Source organism: Ovis canadensis, chromosome 9, assembly GCF_042477335.2.
Source record: "Ovis canadensis isolate MfBH-ARS-UI-01 breed Bighorn chromosome 9, ARS-UI_OviCan_v2, whole genome shotgun sequence".
Lineage (NCBI taxonomy): Eukaryota > Metazoa > Chordata > Mammalia > Artiodactyla > Bovidae > Ovis > Ovis canadensis.
Window position 1 is genome coordinate 96,599,583 of NC_091253.1, and position 23,934 is coordinate 96,623,516.

Below are 23,934 nucleotides of genomic sequence, written 5' to 3' on the forward strand. Positions count from 1 at the left end.
CACTCACCCACCTGAATCTGAGAGTTTCTATAGAGCCTTGACCCTGGGTTCAGTTACACATTCAATCCAGGTGGTCTCACAGTACCTTACCTGCTCGTGGCTGAAATAGCTCTGGTGTAGGAAGGGTAGGTCACATGGACATTCCAGGAAGGAGAGAGTGAGGAGCCTGGACTCAGCTCTTGGGTCAACATGCATTCAAGTGCACTTGATGACCTCCTTCAGTGATTTGTTAACACTGACAAGGGTACAAATATATAAACATTGTTTCTGAAAACAATGTTTATATTTAACACAACATAAAAATGTGTACGAAGGCTGAACGGGCATTTCACAAATAAAAGGATATCTAACCAAAATACAAATAAAATAATCAGTGTTATTAGTAATCAGGAGAAATCAAATTAGAATGAGTGGGATACTATCATGCCCTCACCAGAGACGCTAAAGTTAAAGAGATTTTTGAATGCCAAGCATTGGTAAGGTTGTGGCACAGTGAACATGTTTACACACTGCTTGGTGGGAAGTTAAGTTGTGAAGACCTTGAAAAGCCATTTGGCAGCATCTACTGAATTTGAATGCATGTACAGTTCATGGGCTTCCCAGGTGGCTCAGTGGTAAAGAATGTGCCTGATGACGCAAGAAATGCATGTTCGATCCCTGGGTCAGGAAGACCCGCTGGAGTAGGAAATGGCAACATGCTCCAGCTCCAGTATTCTTGCCTGGAAAATTCCACAAACAGAGCCTGGCAGGTTACAGTTTATTGGGTTGCAAAGAGACACGACTGAGTGACAAAGCACACACACACATGCTTCACAATCCAGAAATTTCACTTTTAGGCTTAGCAACCTAACAGAGGAAGGTGTATGTATCTTCCAAAAAAAAAAAAAAGGATGCTTAAAGCAAGCAGCATTGTATTTGACATAACCCAAACTAGAAATAATCCAATGTCTACCAATAGCTGAGCATTAAACTGGTATATTCGTATGGTGAAATGTTACATAACTATGAGAATGAACACAGGAGACAAGCCTACACGTGGACACCACCAGATGGTCAATAACAAAATCAAACTGATTATACTATTTGCAGCCAAAGATGAAGAAGCTCTATAGAGTCAACAAAAACAATACCGAGAACTGACTGTGGCTCCCGCATCAGCTCATTATTGCAAAATTCAGGCTCAAATTGAAGAAAGTAGGGAAAACCACTAGGCCATTCAGGTATGACCTAAATCAAATCCCTCATGACTATACAGGGGAAGTGGGAAATAGATTCAAGGGATTAGATCTGACAGACAGAATGCCTGAAGAACTATGGACAGAGGTTCACAACATTATACAGGAGGTGGTGTCCAAAACCATTCTCAAAAAAAAAGAAATATAAGAAGCCAAAGTGGTTGTCTGAGGAGGCCTTACAAATAGCTGAGAAAAGACGAGAAATGAAAGGCAAAGAAGAAAAGGAAAGATATAGCCATATGAATGCAGTGTTCTAGATAATAGCAAGGAGAGATAAGGAAGCCTTCCTCAGTGATCAGTACAAAGAAAGAGAGGAAAACAATAGAATTGGAAAGACTAGAGATCTCTTCAAGAAAATTAGACATACCAAGGGAACATTTCATGCAAAGAGGGGCTCAATAAAGGACAGAAATGGTATGGACTTAACAGAAGCAAAAGATATTAAGAAAAGGTGGCACGAATACACAGAACTATACAAAATAGATCTTCATGACCCAGATAACCATGATGGTTCAATCACTCCCCTAGAGTCAGACATCCTGGGGTGCAAAGTCAAGTGGGCCTCAGGAAGCATCACTACGAACAAAGCTAGTGGAGGTGATGGAATTCCAGCTGAGCTATTTTGAATCCTAAAAGATGATGCTGTTGGAGTGCTGCACTCAATATGTCAGCAAATTTGGAAAACTCAGCAGTGGCCACAGGACTGGAAAAGTCAGTTTCCTTCCCAAAGAAAGGCAATGCCACAGAATGTTCAAACCACTGCACAATTGCACTCATCTCACACGCTAGTAAAGTAATGCTTAAAATTCTCCAAGTGAGGCTTCAACAATACATGAACCAAGAACCTCTAGATGTTCAAGCTGGCTTTAGAAAAGGCAGAGGAACCAGAGATCAAATTGTCAATATCCACTGGATTATAGAAAAAGCAAGAGAGTTCCAGAAAAACATCTATTTCTGCTTCATTGGCTATGCCAAAGCTTTTGACTGTGTGGATCACAACAAACTGTGGAAAATTCTTAAAAGAGATAGGAATATCAGACCACCTTACCTGCCTCATGAGAAATTTGTTTGCAGGTCAGGAAGCAACAGTTAGAACTGGACATGGGACAACAGACTGGTTTCAAATTAGGAAAAGAATATCAAGGCTGTATATTGTCACCCTGTTTATTTAACTTATATGTAGAGTACATCATGAGAAATGCTGGGCTGGATGAAGCACAAGCTAGAATCAAGATTGCCGGGAGAAATATCAATAACCTCAGACATGCAGATGACACCACCCTTATGGCAGAAAGGAAGAAGAACTGAAGAGTCTCTTGATGAAAGTGAAAGAGGAGAGTGAAAAAGCTGGCTCAAAACTCAACATTCAAAAAATGAAGATCATGGCATCCAATCCCATCACTTCATGGCAAAGAGATGGGGAAACAGTGGAAACAGTGACAGACTTTATTTTCTTGTGCTCCAAAGTCACTTCAGATGGTGACTGCAGCTGTGAAATTAAAAGACACTTGCTCCTTGGAAGAAAAGTTATGACAAACCTAGAAAGCATATTAAAAAGCAGAGACATTACTTTACCAACAAAATCCATCTAGTCAAAGCTATGGTTTTTCCAGTAGTCATGTATGGATGTGGGAGTTGGACTATAAAGAAAGCTGAGCACTGAAGAATTGATGCTTTTGAACTGTGTGGTGTAGGAGAAGGCTCTTGAGAATCCCTTGGACTGCAAGGAGATCCAACTAGTCCATCCTAAAGGAAATCAGTCCTGAATATTCACTAGGACTAATGCTGAAGCTGAAGCTCCAGTACTTTGGCCAACTGATGGGAAGAGCTGACTCATTGGAAAAGACTCTGATGCTGGGAAAGACTGAGGGCAAGATGAAAAAAAGGTGACGGAGGATGAGATGGTTGGATGGCATCACTGACTCAATGGACATGAGTTTGAGCAAACTCAGGGAGATGGTGAAAGGTAGGGGAAACTGGTGTGCTATAGTTGATGGGGTTGCAGAGAATTGGGCACAACTTGGCAACTGAACAAAGACAAAGCAATTGCTATGTAGATAAAATCCAAAAATATAAGAATACATGTTTTATAATTCTAAATAGAAACTTCAAAAGCAGCTTAACTTAGATGTTAGAAGTCGAAATATCGGTTAGTTTTAGGGAGAAAAATGGAGTCACAGCGGGGAACATAAGGAAGGCTTCTGAACGCCTGGTGATATTTTGTTTCTTACCTGCTTAGTGGTTATACAACCAAATTCTCTTTGTGAAAATTCATGATTTGAGTATTTTTAGCAATCATAGGTCAGTTAAAATTATTTTTGAAAAATTAATGGTGTCCAAAGCATCCCTAAAAAAGCCAGCTTTATAAAGATAAGGTAAAGCACATTCATAGGATGAATAAACTGCTAGTGCAAAGGCCCTAGGCCGAATAATTCTGAGGAATAGAAAGAAAGCTGCTGTGAGCCTGGGTTGGGGGAGAGGATGTATAAGATAAAGCAGGCAAGATCACCTCTACCAGCGTAAGGAGTTGAGATTTTGTATTAAGCACCATGTTTTCTGTCTCCAGAACCAAGGGTTATATTACTGTACACTTGAGAACTGCAAGACCTTGGAAGGAAATTGAAGTTAAAGGGATTGAGGCTGTGAATGAATTTATGAAAATACAACAAATATTTTATGTTCAGTTACAACAAAATAAAATTGATCAAGAACCAATCCCCCCATGCCAAAAAATTAATGGGTCTTTTTCTTTTCAGGCTTTTGTAATAGAACTGTATCTCATAAAGACCTTATTGTTGTCTCCTGGTTAAAATGATGATCCTAAGAATCTGGTCCAGTTGAGCAGGAAACATAAGCTTAGCTTAATCGTACGACCTTGGTCAAGTCCTAACTTCCTTGAGCTTCAGCTCTCTTTATAAAATGAAGGGGTGGAAGGGGTAGTGTCCAGATGGAGGAGAGGGAGCACATGGAGCCCACATCTCTGCAAAGCCAAGACACTGCCAGACACTTGTGGGGACTTCAACACCCAGGTGGATGGGATAAATCCTGGAGCAACAGGACAGGACTTTGGGGGGAAGGAGGGGGAATAAGGGGAGGCTGAAGGCGGTCAGGGCCCCTGGGGGAAGCTGGAGGAGGGGAGGTATCCATACACCTGAAGAGGCACACTTACCTTGAGGGGCCAGTGGGGGCAGGAAGGGACCTGGGCATTGGAGGATCAGAGGGGAATGTGGCTCACATCCCCGCACCAACTCGGCCTGGGGGACCTGCTGAGGCCCTGCACCTGATCCACCACCTTCCAAGGCTCCTTCTGCTCACAGAGGAGGAAGAGACAAGCTAGATGGGGAGGGACCTTCAGGGAATAGATATCAGGAGAAGTTACTGGCAGTCCCCCAAGCATTCAGCCCAGAGCAGCCTGTGAAGGACAGAAGCACTTTTTTGTTTTTGTTATCGGGGTTCTGTTTTACCTTCCAGTTGTTTCATATACATATTCTCTAACATATGTTAATATTCTGAATTTATTTGGTATTCTTTGTTACTCTTATTTATTTATTATTTTTTTTCTTTTTGCCACACTGCACAACCTGCAGGATCTTGGTTCTTAGGCCAGAGGTCAGGCCTGAGTTCCTGTACTGGGAGTGCCAAGTCCAAACTACTGGACTAACAGAAAACATCAGAACCCAGGGGATATTAATCAAAGTAAGGTCTCCTGGAGGTCCACATTTCACACTAAGACCCAGCTCTACCCAACTGCCTGCAATTTCCAGTGCTAGAAACTTCAGGCCAAACAACCAGAAGACAGGAATCTATTTAAAAAAAAAAAAAAGACATGACAAAAAAATATGTTACAGATGAAAGACCAAGGTAAAAATCTATATGACTAAATACATGAAGAGGAAATAGGCAATCTGCCTGAAAAAGAATTTAGACTGATACTTGTAATGATTGAAAATCTTAGAAATAGAATGGAGGCATAGATTGAGAAAATACAAGAAATGTTTAACAAAGACCTAGAAGAACTAAAGAACAAACAGAGATGAACAGCAAATGGAATGAAAAATACAGTAGAAGTGTTGGGGTCCTTTAATGGATCGGAACCTGGTGGTCTGGAGTCGACGATAAGAAAGTGAAAGAGAGAGCCAGAGGGAGGGAGAGAGAGAGAGAGAAAGAAAGACATGGGGACCCAAGCTCTGATGGAGCAAAGGTGCTTTAATGATCTTTCTGTGATTATATATAGGCTGTGGTACAAGAAATTTCTTTCGACAATGATAAAGATAAGAAAACCAAACGTATGGCAACTGTTACCTAGTGAACAAGGGATCAATAATGGCCACAAGGTCAGGAGACAATCCACATCTCAAGAAAGAGGATCGAGACTAAGCAGTTTTGTCATAAGGAGAATGTTTACTGAAGGAGATTCAAGCCTGTCTCATCCTATGATCTCAGTCCTGGGAGCGGCTTGCCGTTCCACTAGTTTCTGACAATAGAAACTGATAAGGAATAGAGGATTTATGAGAAATAGCACGTAGGAATCCTCTTGTTAAACATTCCCTGACATAGAAGGAATTAATAGCAGAATAAATGAGAAAGAGGAACAGATAAATGAGTTGGAAAATAGAATGGTGGAAATAACTCCCAAGGAGTGGAATAAAAAAAAAAAAAAAAGAGGGAAAAAAATTGAAGACTGTCTTAGAGAACTCTGGGGCAACACTAAATGCACTAACATTAGAATTAGAGGAATCCCAGAAGAGAAAAGGAAAGGATATGAGAAACTATTTGAAGATATTATAGAAAAAAATTTCCTAGCATGGGAAAGAAAATAGCAACCCAAGCCCAGGAAGACCAATGAATCCCATAAAGGATAAACCCTAGGAGAATCACATCAAGACATAATCAAACTAACAAAAATTAATTCAAAATTAAATTCGAAGAAAAAATGCAGCAAGGGAAAAGCAAAAATAATATACAAGGAAATCCCCATAAGCTTCTTTAGAAGCTCTGCAGGAGAGAAGGGGGTAGCAGGCTATATTTAAAGTGATGAAAAGGAAAAACATACAACCAAGATTACTCTACCCAGCAAGGATCTCATTCCGATTTGATAGGGAAATTGAAAGCTTTACAGATAAGCAAAAGCTAAGAGAATTCAACCCAAGCAAATCAGCCTGAAAAAACAATGCTAAAGGAACTTAGGAGAGACATTACTTTGCTGACTAAGGTCCGTCTAGTCAAGGCTATGGTTTTTCCAGTAGTCATATATGGATGTGAGAGTTGGACTGTGAAGAAGGCTGAGCGCTGAAGAATTGATGCTTTTGAACTGTGGTGTTGGAGAAGACTCTTGAGAGTCCCTTGGACTGCAAGGAGATCCAACCAGTCCATTCTGAAGGAGATCAGCCCTGGGATTTCTTTGGAAGGAATGATGCTAAAGCTGAAACTCCAGTACTCTGGCCACCTCATGTGAAGAGTTGACTCATTCGAGAAGACTTTGAGGCTGGGAGGGGTTGGGGGCAGGAGGAGAAGGGGACGACTGAGGATGAGATGGCTGGATGGCATCACCGCCGACTCAATGGACGCGAGTCTGAGTGAACTCTGGGAGTTGATGATGGACAGGGAAGCCTGGTGTGCTGTGATTCATGGGGTCGCAAAAAGCTGGACACGACTGAGCGAATGAACTGACTGAACTGACTGACTGACTAAAGGAACTTCTCTAGGTAGGAAACACAAAAGAAGAAAAAGAATCATGTAAACAAAACAATTAACAAAATGGAAGTAAGCACATATTAATAATTACCTTATATGTAAACAGATTAAATGCTCCAACCAAAAGAGACACACTGGCTGAATGGATTAAAAAACAAGATCTGTGTATATGCTGCCTAAAAGAGACCCGCATCAGACCTAGGGACACATACAGACTGAAAGTATAGTGATGGAAAACGCTATTCCACGCAAGTGGAAATTAAAAGAAAGCTGGAGTCTTTGTGCAGTTGCTAAGTCGCGTCCAAGTCCTTGTGACCCCGTGGACGGCAGGACACAAGGCTTCTCTGTCTTCTACTGTCTCCCGTAGTTTGTTCAGATTCATGTCCATTGAGTTGGTGATGCTATCTATCTCATCCTCCGCCCCCGCTTCTCCTTTTGCCTTCCATCTTTCCCAGCATCAGGGTTTTTCCAGCGAGTCAGCTGTTTGCAGCAGGTGGCCAAAGTATTGGAGCTTCAGCTTCAGTATCAGTCCTTCCAATGAAAACTTAGGATTGATTTCCTTTAGGATTAATTTACTGGTTTGATCTCCTTGCTGTCCAAGGTACTGCAATCCAAGAAGACACGAAGACACACCAGCATCATAATTTGAAAGTATCAATTCATCTGCACCCAGCCTTCTTTATGGTCCCACTCTCACATCCATACATGACTACTGGGAAAACCATAGCTTTGACTATGCAGACTTTTGTTGGCAAATTGATGTGTCTGCTTTTTAATACACAGTCTAGGTTTGTCATAGACTTCCTTCCAAGAAGCAAGCATCTTTTGGTTTCATGGCTCCAGTCCCTGTCCACAGTGATTTTGGAGTCCAAGAAAATAAAATCTGTCACTGTTCCCACTTTTTTCCCTTCTATTTTCCATGTTGTTGTTTTTTTAATATAGAGTTTCAAGCCAGCTTTTTTACTCTCCCCTTTCACCTTCATCAAGAGGTGATGTTCCTCTTCCCTTTCTGCCATTAAAGTGGTATCGTCTGCATATCTGAGGTTGTTGATATTTCTCCTGAGAATCGTGATTCCAGCTTGTGATTCATCTAGTCTAGCATTTTGCATGATGTACTCTGCGTATAAGTTAAAAATACTGACAATATACAGCCTTGACATACTCCTTTCCCAATCTGGAACCAGTCTGTTGTCCTATGGCCAGTTCTAACTGTTGCTTCTTGACCTGCACACAGGTTTCTCAGCAGGCATGTACGGTGGTCTGGTATTGCCATCTCCCGAAGAATTTTCCAGTTTGTTGTGATCCCCACATTGAAAGGCTTTAGCATAGTCAATGAAGCAGAAGTGAAATTCGCTCAGTCATGTCCGACTTTTTGTGTCCCCATGGACTATACAATCCATGGAATTCTCCAGGCTAGAATACTGGAGTGGGTAGCCTTTCCCTTCTCCAGGGGATGTTCCCAAACCAGGAATTGAACTGGGGTCTCCTGCACTGCAGGTGGATTCTTTAGCAGCTGAGCCACAAGGGAAGCCCAAAACATGTTAGTCATTCAGTCATGTCCAACCCTTTGCAATCTCATGTAATTCCAGAAAAAAAAATTAGAAGAACTGAAGATAGTTACATGGGAAGACAGCTTTGGAGTGGGGATTTCAGTGTACTCTTTCCTATATAAATTATATAAACAAATTACTTTCATAAAAAAAATAAAGATTAAATGAAAAAAGGCAAAAAGTTGAAAATAAACATACCAAAATGTTAACAGAAGTTTGCTTTAGAAAGTTAACTTTCAATTTTTTTATTCTTTCGTATTCTCACATTTTCTGATAATAACTTCTTAAAAATCAAAAAGTAGAAAAACAGAAGGGCCTTTTCTTTCATTTGCGTGCTTGACACTTAACATGGTGTTTTCAGTTCTCTCACCTAATCCTCATAACAACCCTGTGAAGCAGATATTGCAATTTTGAATTTTATCATGAAGAAAATAAGAGTGATGAAACTTACAAAAGTCATTTATGCAACTACTGTCACTTTTTTTCCCTACACCATAATAAATATTGATAATTTAAAAATAAAGAAGAAAGATGTGGATAGAAGAGAGGAAATGGTTATTTTTAAAGGTAAATGGAGATAGGTAAAAGGTAAAAGGCAAAATTATCATACATGTAAAGGATACAAATTCGAAGCCATTTATGTACACAATTTAATGTAATTAATGCATATAATTAACATCAATGTAATAAGGATTTGTATATCAGGTTTATAGTATATAAGTTCAAACTGAAAACCTAGATTCTTTTGCAGGAGGTAAGATGGAAGCTGCTGGTGCCCTCTCTTAGTAACTTAGGCAATAGGGAAAGTCAGTCTGCCGAGCATATAATGAATGATTCCTAAATGGCAAGCCACTCCAGTATTCTTGCCTGGGAAATCTCATGGATGGGGAGCCTGGAGGGCTATACAGTCCATGGAGTCACGAAAGAGTTAGTCATGACTTAATGACTAAACAACAATAATGAAAGCAAAATACTTTTTTAAAATATAAACTCAAAATTATATCTATATCAACTTGAAACTGTGGATTTTTTGTTATTTGATTCTTAGGATGACAAATTAGTCAAATTAAATATGGAATAAAATGAAATCATACACAAAAAGATTTTATAAGCTTTGTTCATCTTTTCTACATAGAGAATACACACTTAATTTTTTTAGCATTTCCTATTCTAGTAATTTTATTTTTTTCAAAACAAGCATTTTATTTTTTATTTTTTTTTTTTCTCTTATCTTTATTTTTTTATTTTAGTTTTTTATTTTTTAAATTTTAAAATCTTTAATTCTTACATGCATTCCCAAACAAGAACCATTTTATTAAAAAAGTTTTTTTCTCTATTCTTTTCCAAATTCTTTTCCCATCTAGGTTATTATAGAATATTGAGCAGAGTTCCCTGTGCTATCCATCCTAAATATTGCAGTGTATACATGTCAATCTCAAACTCCCAGTCTATTCCTCCCCACCTCATCCTTTCCTTCTGGTAATTGTAAGTCATAGAGAATATATCCTTTAAATGCTGAGATGAAATGCTATCTACTAGGCGTCACTTTCTCTAAACTCTAGAAACAGAATGAATTACTTCCCCCTCCATAACCCTGCTCGAATATTTATCACAATGAATCATAAATAATTATTTACAAGTTTATCTATCCTGTTAGATAATGAGTTTTAAGAGTACAAATGCTGTAGATTACTCATGTTTTGTTCTTACTGCCAAATAAAATTTCTGGTTACAAAATAGGTCCTGGAAAAAACTTGTTTGAATTAATACTAAGTTAACTGAGTTAATACTGAGTTAAAACTGAATTAATACTGAGTTAAAGAAGACAATTCATAAGTACAATGAAAAGGAAATACACTGAAAAGACAGAGTCCATTATTAGATTTATTGTAAATCCTCTGTTTTCTTTTAGACACCCTCACCAAAGACATAGTTTTAACATGTAACTTAAATGCTACTTCCACCATTAAGTTTCTCCTGATTTTCTCCAGTTACAAATATCTGTCCCTTTCTCTGCATTTCTAAGCACCTTTCAGTTCTATTTATAGCCTTTCACTTTCCTGTTTTTATTGTTTAAAAATTCTTTGAAGAGACAATATCCCATCTTATTCATCTTTTAATGTACAAGATCTACCTACCATTGGCCTAGCATATAATACACATTCTAGGAATGTGTGCTAATTAACAATTTATTAGACCTGAAAATATTCAAATCATTATAGATAGTCTGCATAATTTCCATTATAACCAAGATGAGGCCAGAGTAGTTTTAGGAGCCTTTGGTCTTCCTGATAAGTCCTTCTATTATGTCCCACTGATCCTTGCTGACCTACCACAAAAAGAAAAAAGTCAATTTAATGAGGTTCTTGAGTGTTTTTAAAGCTTAGTATCCTCACTGTTAATATTGTATTATATTCACAAAATGGCATTACCTTCCTCAGACTGTTGAATTCCCCTGAAATAAGTACTTCCTCTCCACCATCAAATCTAATTACCTAAAAAATGATAATAAAAGCTGTGAAATTAACTTCTTTTAAAAAGTTTTCTAAACCATTAGCCACTTCTCCCTCCTAACTGATTGGAATATCTCTTTGACACTTTCAATCCAAGCACAAGTTTTAAAGACAAAACTGACAATTAAATCTAAATTGATTTACTCTCTTAAAAATCCTCTTTCCATCATTTCTATGATTTCAAATTCTACCCAGTTTTACAGATCAGCTTAAAGGCATGTCTACCAGAGTTATTTGCATTTAATAAAATTAATTTATAAATGAATCAACTCCATAAGCTTAAACTATATTAGTATTTCTATATTATAAATAACATACTAAATACAGCTAATTAAATAATTTAAATCATATTTACATTCAACATCATCAGGGTTGGTTCTACAATCCACCTCCACACCCCAAATCCACCTCCCCACCCCAAATCCACCTCCCAAAAGTGTTGAGAGAAAAAACTATGCTTACAGCTCCATTAATCCAAGAAGCATAATCACTACAAAGGAAAGCAGCAAGATTTGCGAGTTCTTCCACAGTTCCCAGACGACCACAGGGAATTCTGTCAATCATTTCTTTTTCAAATGCTCCGGTTGGGTCAAGACGGCTAAAGGCACCCTTAGAAGTTAAGAAAATAGTTAGGTTGCTTTTAAAAACAAAAACAAAAAATCCTATTTAAGAACTAAATTTGCAATAAATGGAATATTACTAAGGCAGCCTGTTCATATCTTACTGCCTATAAGCAAAAGTTTTGCCAAATTCTTCCACATTCATTTTGCCTAATATTGACCCTTAAAAAACCACTAGAACATATAACCTTTCTACATTAGTTTCTTCATAAGTAAAATGAGGGTGCCTGTCTGAGCTATCTCACAAAATTGTTGCCTGGGAAATGAGAAAATGTATACACAAATACTCTGAAATATGTACAAGTTTAGTGTGACGGAAGCAAGGGGGCTACTGTCATTTGATTTAACACAGAAAAATGAGCCAAGTAGAAAATATTTAAGAGGAAATTCCTTCTCCTCCTTTTTTTCTCAAAATCATAGGAAAGGAAGAAAATCAGTATGTAGTAATATCAAATTCAAGTAGGTCCCAGAGAGAGAAAAACCATAACTAAATCTGCGGAACGATTTCTGCCTTCTGTTAATGACGAAAAGGAGCAGACCAAGATAAAGTTTGCACGCGTGTGCTCGTGAGTGTGTGACAGTTTGCTCATTCGTGTCTGACTCTCTGTGACCCCATGGACTGTTGCCTGCCTAGCTCCTCTGTCCATGAGGATTCTCCAGGAAAGAATGCTGGAGTGGGGTGCCATGCCTCCTCCAGGGGATCTGCCCAACCTAGGGATCGAACCCTCACCTCTTATGTATCCTGCATTGGCAGGTGGGTTTTTATTTTTCACCAGTGGTGCCAGCTGGGAAGCCCAAAGTATGCATGCACATTGATTAATAAAAATCATTGACTTTTCCTCCACTAGTGCCTGGAAGTCTGGGTGACAATTCTTTTCAGTAACACAGACATGAGACAGAGCAAGCACACACAGGCTCCTTGTGCGTCCTTCAGCTTTCCCTAGACAGGTATGAAGAAAATCACAGACAAAGGTCTCAAACCTGGTTCTATCAGTGCTGGCTACAGAGTTTCCATACTTTAATTTTCTTTTAATTTCTTTAAAATTATATGCTTGTCATTTGCATAAAACTCATACCTAGATTGCTAGCTAGACTAAAGCTCCTTGACGGCAAGCATTTTGTCATAACTGTTTTTATATCTTTCTCAGCACCTTTGCACACAGAAGGCACTCAGTAAATATACATTAAATAAATAATAAAATGCAGATGACCTTTCCTAGATATTGAGGTCCTAGAATGAAGTTTTGATGACTGTTTAGTCCTTTTCAGACAGTGCTTAACACAGTGATACTCTGAATCAAGTATTTTAATATGTGCATTTGAATTATTTTTCCATTAATTTTATCATATTTTATAATTTAAGTGCCAAACAAATAAGATATTCAGTCAAGTTTCACTTAGGCAGTTTTTCTATGTTCCACCCTTCAAACTACTTAATTAATACAACCATCTTCATGTTAATATTTAACAACCCAGAACCACCATAAGGCAAATGTTCCTTAGCATTATTTTCCATTTATATAACAATACTGGAGTGTGTAGCCACTCCGTTCTCCAGGGGATCTTCCTGATCCAGGGATCAAACCCAGGTCTCCTGCATCGCAGGTGGATTCTTTACTGTTTGAGGCACCAAGGAAGCCCTCTCAGTTTATTAAGTTAAAGTTAGCAAATTTCACCTGGGCCTTCAAAGCAACATTCCAAGTGGGATTAAAAATTCCTGCTTTACATGAAAACAAAAAGATATGAGAATGAAGTTATTTGGGATAATGTGAGAGAACAGAGAACCTGTGAACTTTTTGAGCAATGTCTGTAATAGCATAAGTGATAATATGAATTTCAATGAATATCTGATTACAGGTAGAATGCCATCAGAAGAACTTTTAATCCCAGAGACACAGGAATTAGATGACATGAGTGTTTAAAGTGAAAAGGCACAGATATGACTCAAAGAAAATGCTACCTATTTTCTACATATAAGACCAAGCTTATATGATAAATTTAGAAAGCATCTCTTAAATTTAAAATATAGTTAAATTTCCATGGTTTTTTTAAAAAAAGGACGTCAAAGTAAGAACCTGTAAAATATAGTAAAAAATAAGAAATATAATAACAGATCATTAAAGCAAATCAGACAAAATGCCAAAATTCAAGGCATAGAAGATCCCAGAAATATTATATTAAGACACTAAAATAGACCTTATGAAGGAGTTGTGTAACTACTATTTTCTTTCCCAGCTCCTTATTTCTTATGTTACTGCTACTGCTGCTACTGCTAAGTTGCTTCAGTCATGTCCGACTCTGTGCGACCCCATAGACGGCAGCCCACCAGGCTCCCCCGTCCCTGGGATTCTCCAGGCAAGAACACTGGAGTGGGTTGCCATTTCCTTCTCCAATGCATGAAAGTGAAAAGTGAAAGTGAAGTCACTCAGTCATGTCTGACTCTTCACCACCCCATGGACTGCAGCCCACCAGGCTCCTCCATTCATGGGATTTTCCAGGTAAGAGTACTGGAGTGGGGTGCCATCACCTTCTCCGATTTCTTATGTTGGATAATACCAAAACCCTCTGCCCTTCTACCAGGGCTCCAAACTCTGGTATCCTTGGAGAATGCTGCATATTTCAGAATGTACCTATTAATCGTCCACTTCTTAATCATTCAAAATGTGATCATAAGCAAACCAAAACTTACTTTGGTTTTTATAGGCCCCGGTTGAATCACATTGAATCTCATTCCATATTTACCCCATTCAGCTGCAAGAGACCTAAAAATTAAAACAGTACAGATTTCTAAAATACTATACTATAAATTACAAATACTATTAACCAAGACTTACGACATGCTTACTACATGCCAGAGACTGCAACTCCAGTAGGTAAGTACTGCTATTATTCCCTCTGTTACAGACAAGGAAACTGAGGCACAGAGAAAATAAATCATTTTCTCTGGGTCATACAGCTAGTGAGTCAACTTCTAGCAGTCCAGCACAAGAATATGTGCCCTTAATCACAGTCTTCTGTACTATATAATATTTACATTTCAGTGTCCTAAGCACTATGCTAGACTACCTACCATTCACATTTTAGTATGAAGACCAGTATCAGTATACATATTTAAAGAGGCTACCATTATTTAGCACAAAGAACTGAGAGAATCATGTCTCTTCCTCTCATTGTCTGGAGTTCAGTCCTGCACTTATAAAGTTCAATGCAACTTTACTTATAGTACATTAGATCCCAGTGTCTGCAACATTACAAGCGCTTTCATCGAGTAAAAGATGGAAACTGTGTAATACGCGCCAATATTACTCAGAGGAAGAAGTGCCCGTCTCTACCAGGAGTAAGAGGGAAGGCTTCCTTCAGGAGGTAATAAGTGAGCTGACACTTGAAGAAGGATTAGGAGGATTTTGTGGGAGTAAGGGGGAAAGAGAAGAGGATAGAAGATATTGGAAGGGAGGGTGGAGAAGAGAAGACTGTCCAGGAACATGGGTCAGTGGGTATAAAGGACAAAGGTATAACAACACGCAGTCTCCAGGACCTAAAAGACCTTATGTGGTATGACTGTGTGCTACAAGGTATGGAAGAGGGCTGATGGGAACTCAGGCTGGGGAAGAACATACACAGTTACTGAGCAGCTACTATGTGCAATTCACCGTGAAGTAATATAATATCAAAAAAGCAGCACAGGATCATGGCCCTTAGAGAACATGAAATTGAAATATCTAATAAGATTGCGACAAAACAAATATAGATATTGTACAAATGGTGTCAAAATAGTCACATTCTAAGCTCTTATTTCCAATATCATTTGACCTTAAAAATGGTAATTATCTCTATTCAGACTAAGTTTAAACTGCTGAGCAAAGTAAAATTTTGTCTCCCAAAGAAATGTGTATTATTAGTTTACATGTTAAAAAGTACCTTAAAACTACTCAAAAGAGAGAACTGTGTAGTTCAGCAGGAACTGAGCATTGGTTATGTACCAGATCTTGCTGAGCAATGAGCAAGATGAATAAGATCTGCTTTCTTCTCTCACAGTACACAGATCCTAGTGGGGAAGTTACATAACTTTAATAATAAATTAAAAACTGTCTACCATGCCCTTCTCTGTGCACCTTCATTTTAGAATCTACAACACAAGATGGCATTTATTACTGTGTTACTCTTCTCATTAGATTCAAATAAACAACATTTTAAAGCTGCAAAGGGTTTAAAACAATAGTTCAGTCACTAAGTCCTGTCTGACTCTTTGTGACCCCATGGACTGCAGAATGCCAGGCTTTCCTGTCCTTCACTCTCTCTCAGAGTTTGCTCAAATTTATGTCCATTGAGTCGGTGATGCCATCCAACTATCTCATCCTCTGCCACCCTCTTCTCCTTTTGCCTTCAATCTTCCCCTGCATCAGAGTCTCTTCCAATGAGCCAGCTCTTCCCATCAGGTGACCAAAGTATTGGAGTTTCAGCTTCAAAATCAGTCCTCCCAATGAATAGGTGATTATCTTCAGGACTTACTGGTTTGATCTCCACACAGTCCAAGGGACTCTCATGAGTCTTCTCCAGCACCACGGTTTGAAAGCAACAATTCTTTAGTGCTCAGCCTTCTTTATGGTCCAACTCTCACATCTGTACATGACTACTGGAAAAACCATAGCTTTTCTGTATGGACCTAAGTCAGCAAAGTGATGTCTTTGCTTTTTAATACACTGTCTAGGTCTGTCATAGCTTTCCTTCCAAGGAGCAAGGGTCTTTTAATTTTGTGCCTGCAGTCACTGTCTGCAATGATTTTGGAGCCCAAGAAAATAAAGTCTGTCACAGCTTCCAATTTTCCCTATTTGTCATGAAGTGATGGGACTGGATGCCATGATCTTTGTTTACTGAATGTTGAATTTCAAGACAGCTTTTTCATTCTCCTCTTTCACCTTCATCAAGAGGCTCTTTAGATCCTTTTCACTTTCTACCATTAGAGTGGTATCATCTGCATATCTGAGGCTCTTGTTATTTCTTCCAGCGATCTTGATTCCAGCTCCTGATTCATCCAGTCTGACATTTTGCATGAGTACTCTGCATCGAAGTTAAATAAACAGGGTGACAATATATAGCCTTGTCGTACTCCTTTTCCAATTGTAAACCAGTTACTTGTTCCATGTAAGATTCTAACTGTTGGTTCTTGACCCTCATACAGGTTTCTCAGGAGACAAGTAAGGCGGTCTAGTATCCCCATCTCTTTAAGAATTTTCCACAGTTTGTTGTGATCCACACAGTCAAAGGCTTTAACACAGACAATGAAGCAGAAGTAGATGTTTTTCTGGAATTCCCTTGTTTTCTCTATGATCCATCAAATGCTGTCAATTTGATCTCTGGTTGCTCTGCCTTTTCTAAACCCAGCTGTACATCTGGAAGTTCTCAGTTCATGTACTGCTGAAGCCTAGCTTGGAGAATTTTGAGCATCACTTACTACCATGTGAAATGAGTGCAATTGTGCGGTAGTTTGAGCACTCATTGGCATCACCCTTCTTTGGGTTTGGAATGAAAACTGACATTTTCCTGTCCTGTGGCCACTGCTAAGTTTTCCATATTTGCTGATATATTGAGCATGCTACTTTAACAACATCAACTCAAGGATTTGAAATAGTTCAGCTGGAATTCCATTGCTTCCACCAGCTTTGTTCATAGGAATACTTCCTAAGGCCCATTTGACTTCACACTGCAGGATGTCGAGCTCTACGTGAGTGACACCATCATGGTTATCCCGGCCATTAAGACCTTTTTGTATAGTTCTTCTATGTATTCTTTCTCCCTCTTATCTCTCCTGCTACTGTTAGGTCCTTACTGTTTCCATCATTTGTCGTGCCCAACCTAACACGAAATGTTCCCTTGATATCTCCAATTTTCTTGAAGAGATCTCTAGTCACTTCCATTCCATTGTTTTCCTCATCTACTTCTTTGCATTGTTCATTTAAGAAGGCCTTCTTATTCCTCCTTGCTCTTCTCTAAAACTCGGTATTCAGTTGGGTGTATCCTTCCTCTTCTCCCTTGCTTTTTGCTTCTCTTCTTTCCTCAGCTATTTATAAGCCCTCCTCAGACAACCATTTTGCCTTCTTGCATTCTTTTCTTGGGGGATGGTTTTGGTCACTTCATCATGTACAATGTTACAAACCACTGTTCATAGTTCTTCAGACACTCTGTCTACCAGATCTAGTCCCTCCAATCCATTCATCACCTCCACTGTATAATCATAAATGATTTAAGTCATACCTGAATGGCCTAGTGGTTTTCCCTACTTTCTTCAATTTAAGTTTGAATTTTGCAATAAGGAGCTGATGATCTGAGCTACAGTCAGCTCCAGGTCTTGTTTTTGCTAACTGCATAGAGCTTCTCCATCTTTGGCTGCAAAGAATATAATCTGATTTTGGTATTGACCATTTGGTAGCATCCATGTGTAGAGTGATCTCTTGTGTTATTGGAAGAGGGTGTTTGCTGTGACCAGTGCGTTCTCTTGACAAAAATTATGTTAGCCTTTGCCCTGCTTCCTTTTGTACTCCAAGGCCAAGCTTGCCTGTTACTGCAAGAAATGAGAAAAACTATCCCAGAAGAGGTGATATGAGAGCCCTGAAGGGAGGTGAAATATATTATAACAAATTCTAACAACAGCACAATCTAGACATAGCTATGTGAAAGTGCATGATGTGTTTAAGTAAGTATAGAGCACAGAAATATCAGTGATTAAAGCAGAGGAAAAATGGTAAAAGAATACAAGCTCAGGTGAGAATGAGGATTGTTCTGTTTCCATCACTACCATATCCCTCCACCTTGTAGAAGTGCCACATACACAAAAGGTACACAATAAATATTGATCTAACAAGCCAGTGAGTACAGAAAGGCCACAGGCAAGTCCGTTTAGAATATTATACTGAGTTTTGGCTTTTATCCCAAAGATGAATAGAAAATGATATAAGGTTTTTACCTAGGGAATCATAACAAGCAGGCATACATTGTTAGAAAGACAAGTCTGGTGGGAACGTGAATAAAAAATAAACTGGCAGCAGAGAAGCATATTATGGGGCTATTGTAATAAGAAAGAAAAGCAATAAGAACTTACATTAAAACAAAGACACTGGGGAAGTCCAATGGGGAATAAACTCAAAAAGCAATCATATACTGCTGAGAAAAAGCCAAAAGACCTGATAAGTGGTCACTGTCTATGCTAGTTCTACTAATGCTGTATAATAGTATAGCAAGTACAATAAAAGGATGAAAGCGTATTTAAGGGAGGTCAGAGGGGGTACTAGTAGAGACACATGGACACTCCAGTCTAAGTTCCTATCTGCCCTTTCCTCAAACTTTATAATACAGTCGTACTAGATAAGTGATTAAAATTAAGTAATAATTAGTTTCTCAGTCGCAGTAACCACAATGCAAGGGTTCAATGGCCACTTGTAGCTACTGGATAGTACAGATCTGCAGAATAGTTTAATCACTACAGAGAATTCTAATGGACAGTGCAGCTATAGAAAAATAAGACCTATTCACGAGACATGATGTCTCCTGGGAAATCCAAATTAGTCATTGTTTCGTTTTCTCTGGAAAGAAACAAGAAAGCAGGAATTTAGTTACACAGGCTTTCAAAGCACATCATCTTCAGGGACAAGAGTAACTGAGAGTACTTATTAGATTATTATATACACAGTAATATAAGATTAACGAGATAGTACTCACTTGTTCAAGGCCTCCACTCCTGCCTTGGCAGAAGCACTTGGTACCACAAAACCTGATCCAGTCTCAGCATAGATGGTTGTAATAGCAAGAAATGATGCTCCTAATATTTTAAAATGATACAGTAATTAACAGTAATTAACAGTAATTCACATCAGGAAAACATTTAAAATAACGGGATCTGATTCAAAAGAGTATAACAAAAACTGAAGAATTTTTTTTAAAACCTTTACTAAAGCTAAATTAATGAAACAGTAACCTAATAAAAGTGCCTCATCTTTCTTTGCTAGTAATCTTGCTGTCATTCAGGATGGCCCAATCTTAATCAAAACTCTATACTAGGTGAGTCAATACCTAGGCTCAAATCTCAGAGGCCCTGCATAATCAGCTGGATAGAATTTCCATTAGCTATCCACCCATTTAAACAAGAATAAATCAGAACTAAAACTAAATTAGCAGGGACTTCTGCCTTCAGCACCATGGACTTGCCTTCCTCCTATAAACATAAAGAAACTGCAGAAATATATGATACAACTATTTCCAGATACTGTTTAGCAGGGAGGGAAGACAGCAATTTCTGAGAGAAGAAAAACAAATGAAATGAGCCCTAAGATCACATTTTACATAAAGGTACTACGCATATACTACAGTATGTACTCCATATATATATATACATATTATAGTGTATATTACAGTCTATATAGTATATATCCTATATATATATGTCATATAGACTGGCATGCTGCTGCTGCTAAGTCGCTTCAGTCGTGTCCGACTCTGTGCGACCCCATAGACAGCAGCCCACCAGGCTCCCCTGTCCCTGGGATCCTCCAGGCAAGAACACTGGAGTGGGTTGTCATTTCCTTCTCCAGTGCATGAAAGTGAAAAGTGAAAGTGAAGTCTCTTAGTTGTGTCCAACTCTTCCTGACCCCATGGACTGCAGCCCACCAGGCTCCTCCATCCATGGGATTAGCCAGGCAAGAGTACTGGAGTGAGGTGCCACTGCCTTCTCCAGACTGTGGCATAAGGAGTGGGAAAACAGTAAAATATAGCATTATCACTGTGTTTAGGAGACAGATGGGATTTGGGGAGAATAAGGAAGTTTGAATTTGTGAGGAGATTTATGTCAAAGAGAAAAGTTTGTAAAGATAGAGCCTCATAAATCTGCATAGTCTATCTTTGAGTCTGGTCAGACACCAAAATGTACTTGTTAGGAATAAGAGTCCATAAAGCCAGGCAAAGAGTAGCTTCCTGGGAGTCATAAGCTGAACAATTCCCATAGTACACATAGGGCTGGGAGATAAGTTTGTTCAGGTAGGCTTGTTGAGTATCGGGGCTTTCAGTGGAAAGTTCAGAAGGGCTGTGCATCAGTAAGAGGGTGTTTGTTGTTCAGCTGCTAAGTTGTGTCCAATTCTTTGCAACCCCATGGACTACAGCACCCCAGGCTTCCCTGTCCTTTACCAACTCCTAGAGTCTGCTCAAATTCATGTCCATTGAGGCAGTGACACCATCCAACCATCTCATTCTCTGTTGCCCCCTTCTCCTGCCTGCAGTTCTTCCCACCATCAGGATCTTTTCCAATGAGTTGCCTCTTCATATCAGGTGGCCAAAGTAGGAGGATTTAATTAGCCCAAAGTAAAGTCCACTCTAGACTCACCCAAATAAAGCCTAAAAGTGAACCTGAACTAATGGACCTGATCCACAAGCTTTTAATTCAAAAGGAAATGAAAATGCATACACATATGGGGACATACCACATACATACACACACATGCACACACCTCAATGACATAAAATTTATAGCAGGCAACCAAAAATTACTACTCATGAAAAGACACAGAAACAACCAGGAAAAAAATCAGATAATAGAAAGTCTCTCAGAAATGACACAAAAGACAGAATCAGCAGATGAAGACCTTTCAGATGATATTGTACACTGGACAGCTACATGCAAAAAAAGATTAGAACATATCCTCATATTGTATACAAAAATAAACCAAAAATGAATTAAAGGCCTAAATGTAAGACCTAAAACTATAACAGTCCTAGAAGAGAATAAGGCAGAACACTCTCTGACATAAATCATAGCAATATTTTTGTAGATCTGTTTCCTTAGACAAAAGAATAAAGGCAAAAATTAGCAAATGGGACATAATTTAACTTAAAAGCTTTTATACAACAGAGAAAACCATGAACAAAATGAAAAAAAAAAAGCCTACTAAATGGGAAAAAATACTGACAAATAAGATAAGCAATAAGGGGCTAATAACCAAAATATATAAATAACACATACAACACAATATTAAATAAACCAAACAGCTCAATTAAAGAATGAGCAAAAGGCCTGAATAATCTGTTTCCAAAGAAGATATACGTCCAGCAAGCATAAGAAAAATGCTCAACATTACTAATCATCAGTTCAGTTCAGTTTAGTCGCTCAGTCGTGTCCGACTCTTTGCGACCCCATGAATCGCAGCACACCAGGCTTCCCTGTCCATTACCAACTCCCAGAGTTCACTCAGACTCACGTTCATCGAGTCCGTGGTGCCATCCAGCCATCTCATCCTCTGTCGTCCCCTTCTCCTCCTGCCCCCAATCCCTCCCAACATCAGAGTCTTTTTCAGTGAGTCAACTCTTCTCATGAGGTGGCCAAAGTACTGGAGTTTCAGCTTTAGCATCATTCCTTCCAAAGAAATCCCAGGGCTGATCTCCTTCAGAATGGACTGGTTGGATCTCCTTGCAGTCCAAGGGACTCTCAAGAGTCTTCTCCAACACCACAGTTCAAAAGCATCAATTCTTCAGTGCTCAGCCTTCTTCATAGTCCAACTCTCACATCCATTCATGACTACTGGAAAAACCATAGCCTTGATGAGATGGAGCTTAGTTGGCAAAGTAATGTCTCTACTTTTGAATATACTACCTAGGTTGGTCATAACTTTCCTTCCAAGGAGTAAGCGTCTTTTAATTTCATGGCTGCAGTCACCATCTGCAGTGATTTTGGAGCCCCCAAAAATAAAATCTGACACTGTTTCCACTGTTTCCCCATCTATTTCCTGCCTGGGGCCAGGGTAAGGAATCCTGCCTGTGACAAGGTCATGCAGAAGGAAGCCTGACAAAATGCAAGGACGTGATCAGGCTTCTGGGGTTCCCCCTGAGCATCCACACCCCCAAGACCACAGTCTGCCTGCTTTACTGTGTTATGCTTTCCACCTACTCTTCTGTCATTAACAGGGGGCTGAGCCCCCACCACCTTTTTCTGGAAAAAATTAGAGCTCTGATGGCTTTCTAGCCTGCCTGCCGGACTCATACAGCTGCGCATGTGATTGTTTGAGGCCTCTGACCGCGGGAGGCACAGGAAGCTTAAAACATCCTAGGAATGTAGGGGCTTCCGAGGAGTCAAAATCATTAGAATAGGACTGATTAAAGGTTTCATTTGTTGAGCCAATACTGCTGCCAAATTTTCATATCTTTTATTTGTAGAGATAGTTGATATATAGAAAAACAGGCAGTAGACCTGGTATTAGCAACATTAGATCTTTGAGTTAAGTACTTTCTTTGTTATAACCCACTGCACCTTTGTTCTACAGGAATGTAACTTTATTTATTACTTTGAAGGTGATGCAGAGTAAAGAAAAAACACTTCTAGGGAAAAGGAGTTTTCTGGTTGATAAACAATTATCCAGGAAGAGAGCCATAAAAATGTTAACAGGCCTCTTGGCCAGAAGATAATGTAAACCACCTGAGACTTTTTGTGTACGGGAGGGTATGCAAACAGAAAGCCTGGTCTCAATTAGGGTCAGGACTGCTGCCCCTGCATAACTCTGCATATTCCATTATTTCTTTATGTACAACTTGGGGTATATAAGCTGATTTTGAAAAATAGTTTTTGGAGTCTTGCACCGATGCTGGGCTTCCCCAAGTTGTTCTTTTCTCCCCTTTCTCGGCTGAATTCCCATCTGGAGCGCGGAGGCTCACCACGTCTACTTACTTGCCCTGGCTGCTAAGATCCACGCAAAAGGGAGCCTAAGGTGGGGCACCCTTCGATATTCAAGTGGACACTGGTGGTCTAACATAGATGGGGCAAACCTCTTGTCTTGAGGTTTTATTGGTTTTCCCCATAAACCAAGTTATTCAGCATTTTTTCTCCACCTAAATTCCCTACTATACTATTTCTTCCTAATCTAATCTTATATCTCTAAATAAATAAGTTTTCCTCGCCTATCTGTCTCCCCCTTTGAATCACCCTGGATCCACCGGGGCTGGACCCCAGCAATTTCCCATGAAGTGATGGGACCAGATGCCATGATCTTCATTTTCTGAATGTTGAGCTTTAAGCCAACTTTTTCGCTTTCCTCTTTCACTTTCATCAAGAGGCTTTTTAGCTCCTCTTCACTTTCTGCCATAAGGGTGGTGTCATCTGCTTATCTGAGGTTATTGATATTTCTTCCGGCAATCTTGATTCCAGCTTGATATAAATCAAAATCACAATGAGATATCACCTCACACCTGTAAGAATGGCTATCACCAAAAGTCTACAAATAACAAATGTTGGCGAGGATGTAGAGAAAAGGAAATCCTAATATGTTGTTGATGGAACTGTAAATTGGGGCAG

At 39.1% G+C, this 23,934-nt stretch overlaps 1 protein-coding gene across 1 annotated transcript in view; it reads right to left on the minus strand.

Moving 5' to 3' along the window:
* Positions 1 to 10,350: 10,350 nt before the first annotated feature.
* The window catches only part of DECR1 (2,4-dienoyl-CoA reductase 1), a 40,786-nt gene continuing 27,202 nt past the window's right edge, over positions 10,351 to 23,934 (minus strand). Inside the window, exons 6-10 of the mRNA XM_069600655.1 lie at positions 19,326 to 19,425; positions 14,302 to 14,374; positions 11,455 to 11,601; positions 10,912 to 10,974; positions 10,351 to 10,808 (exon numbers count right to left, since the gene is read on the minus strand). Of these exons, the coding sequence (XP_069456756.1) occupies positions 10,749 to 10,808; positions 10,912 to 10,974; positions 11,455 to 11,601; positions 14,302 to 14,374; positions 19,326 to 19,425 (443 nt within the window). The 3' untranslated portion in view covers positions 10,351 to 10,748. The remainder of the gene's footprint in view (positions 10,809 to 10,911; positions 10,975 to 11,454; positions 11,602 to 14,301; positions 14,375 to 19,325; positions 19,426 to 23,934) is intronic.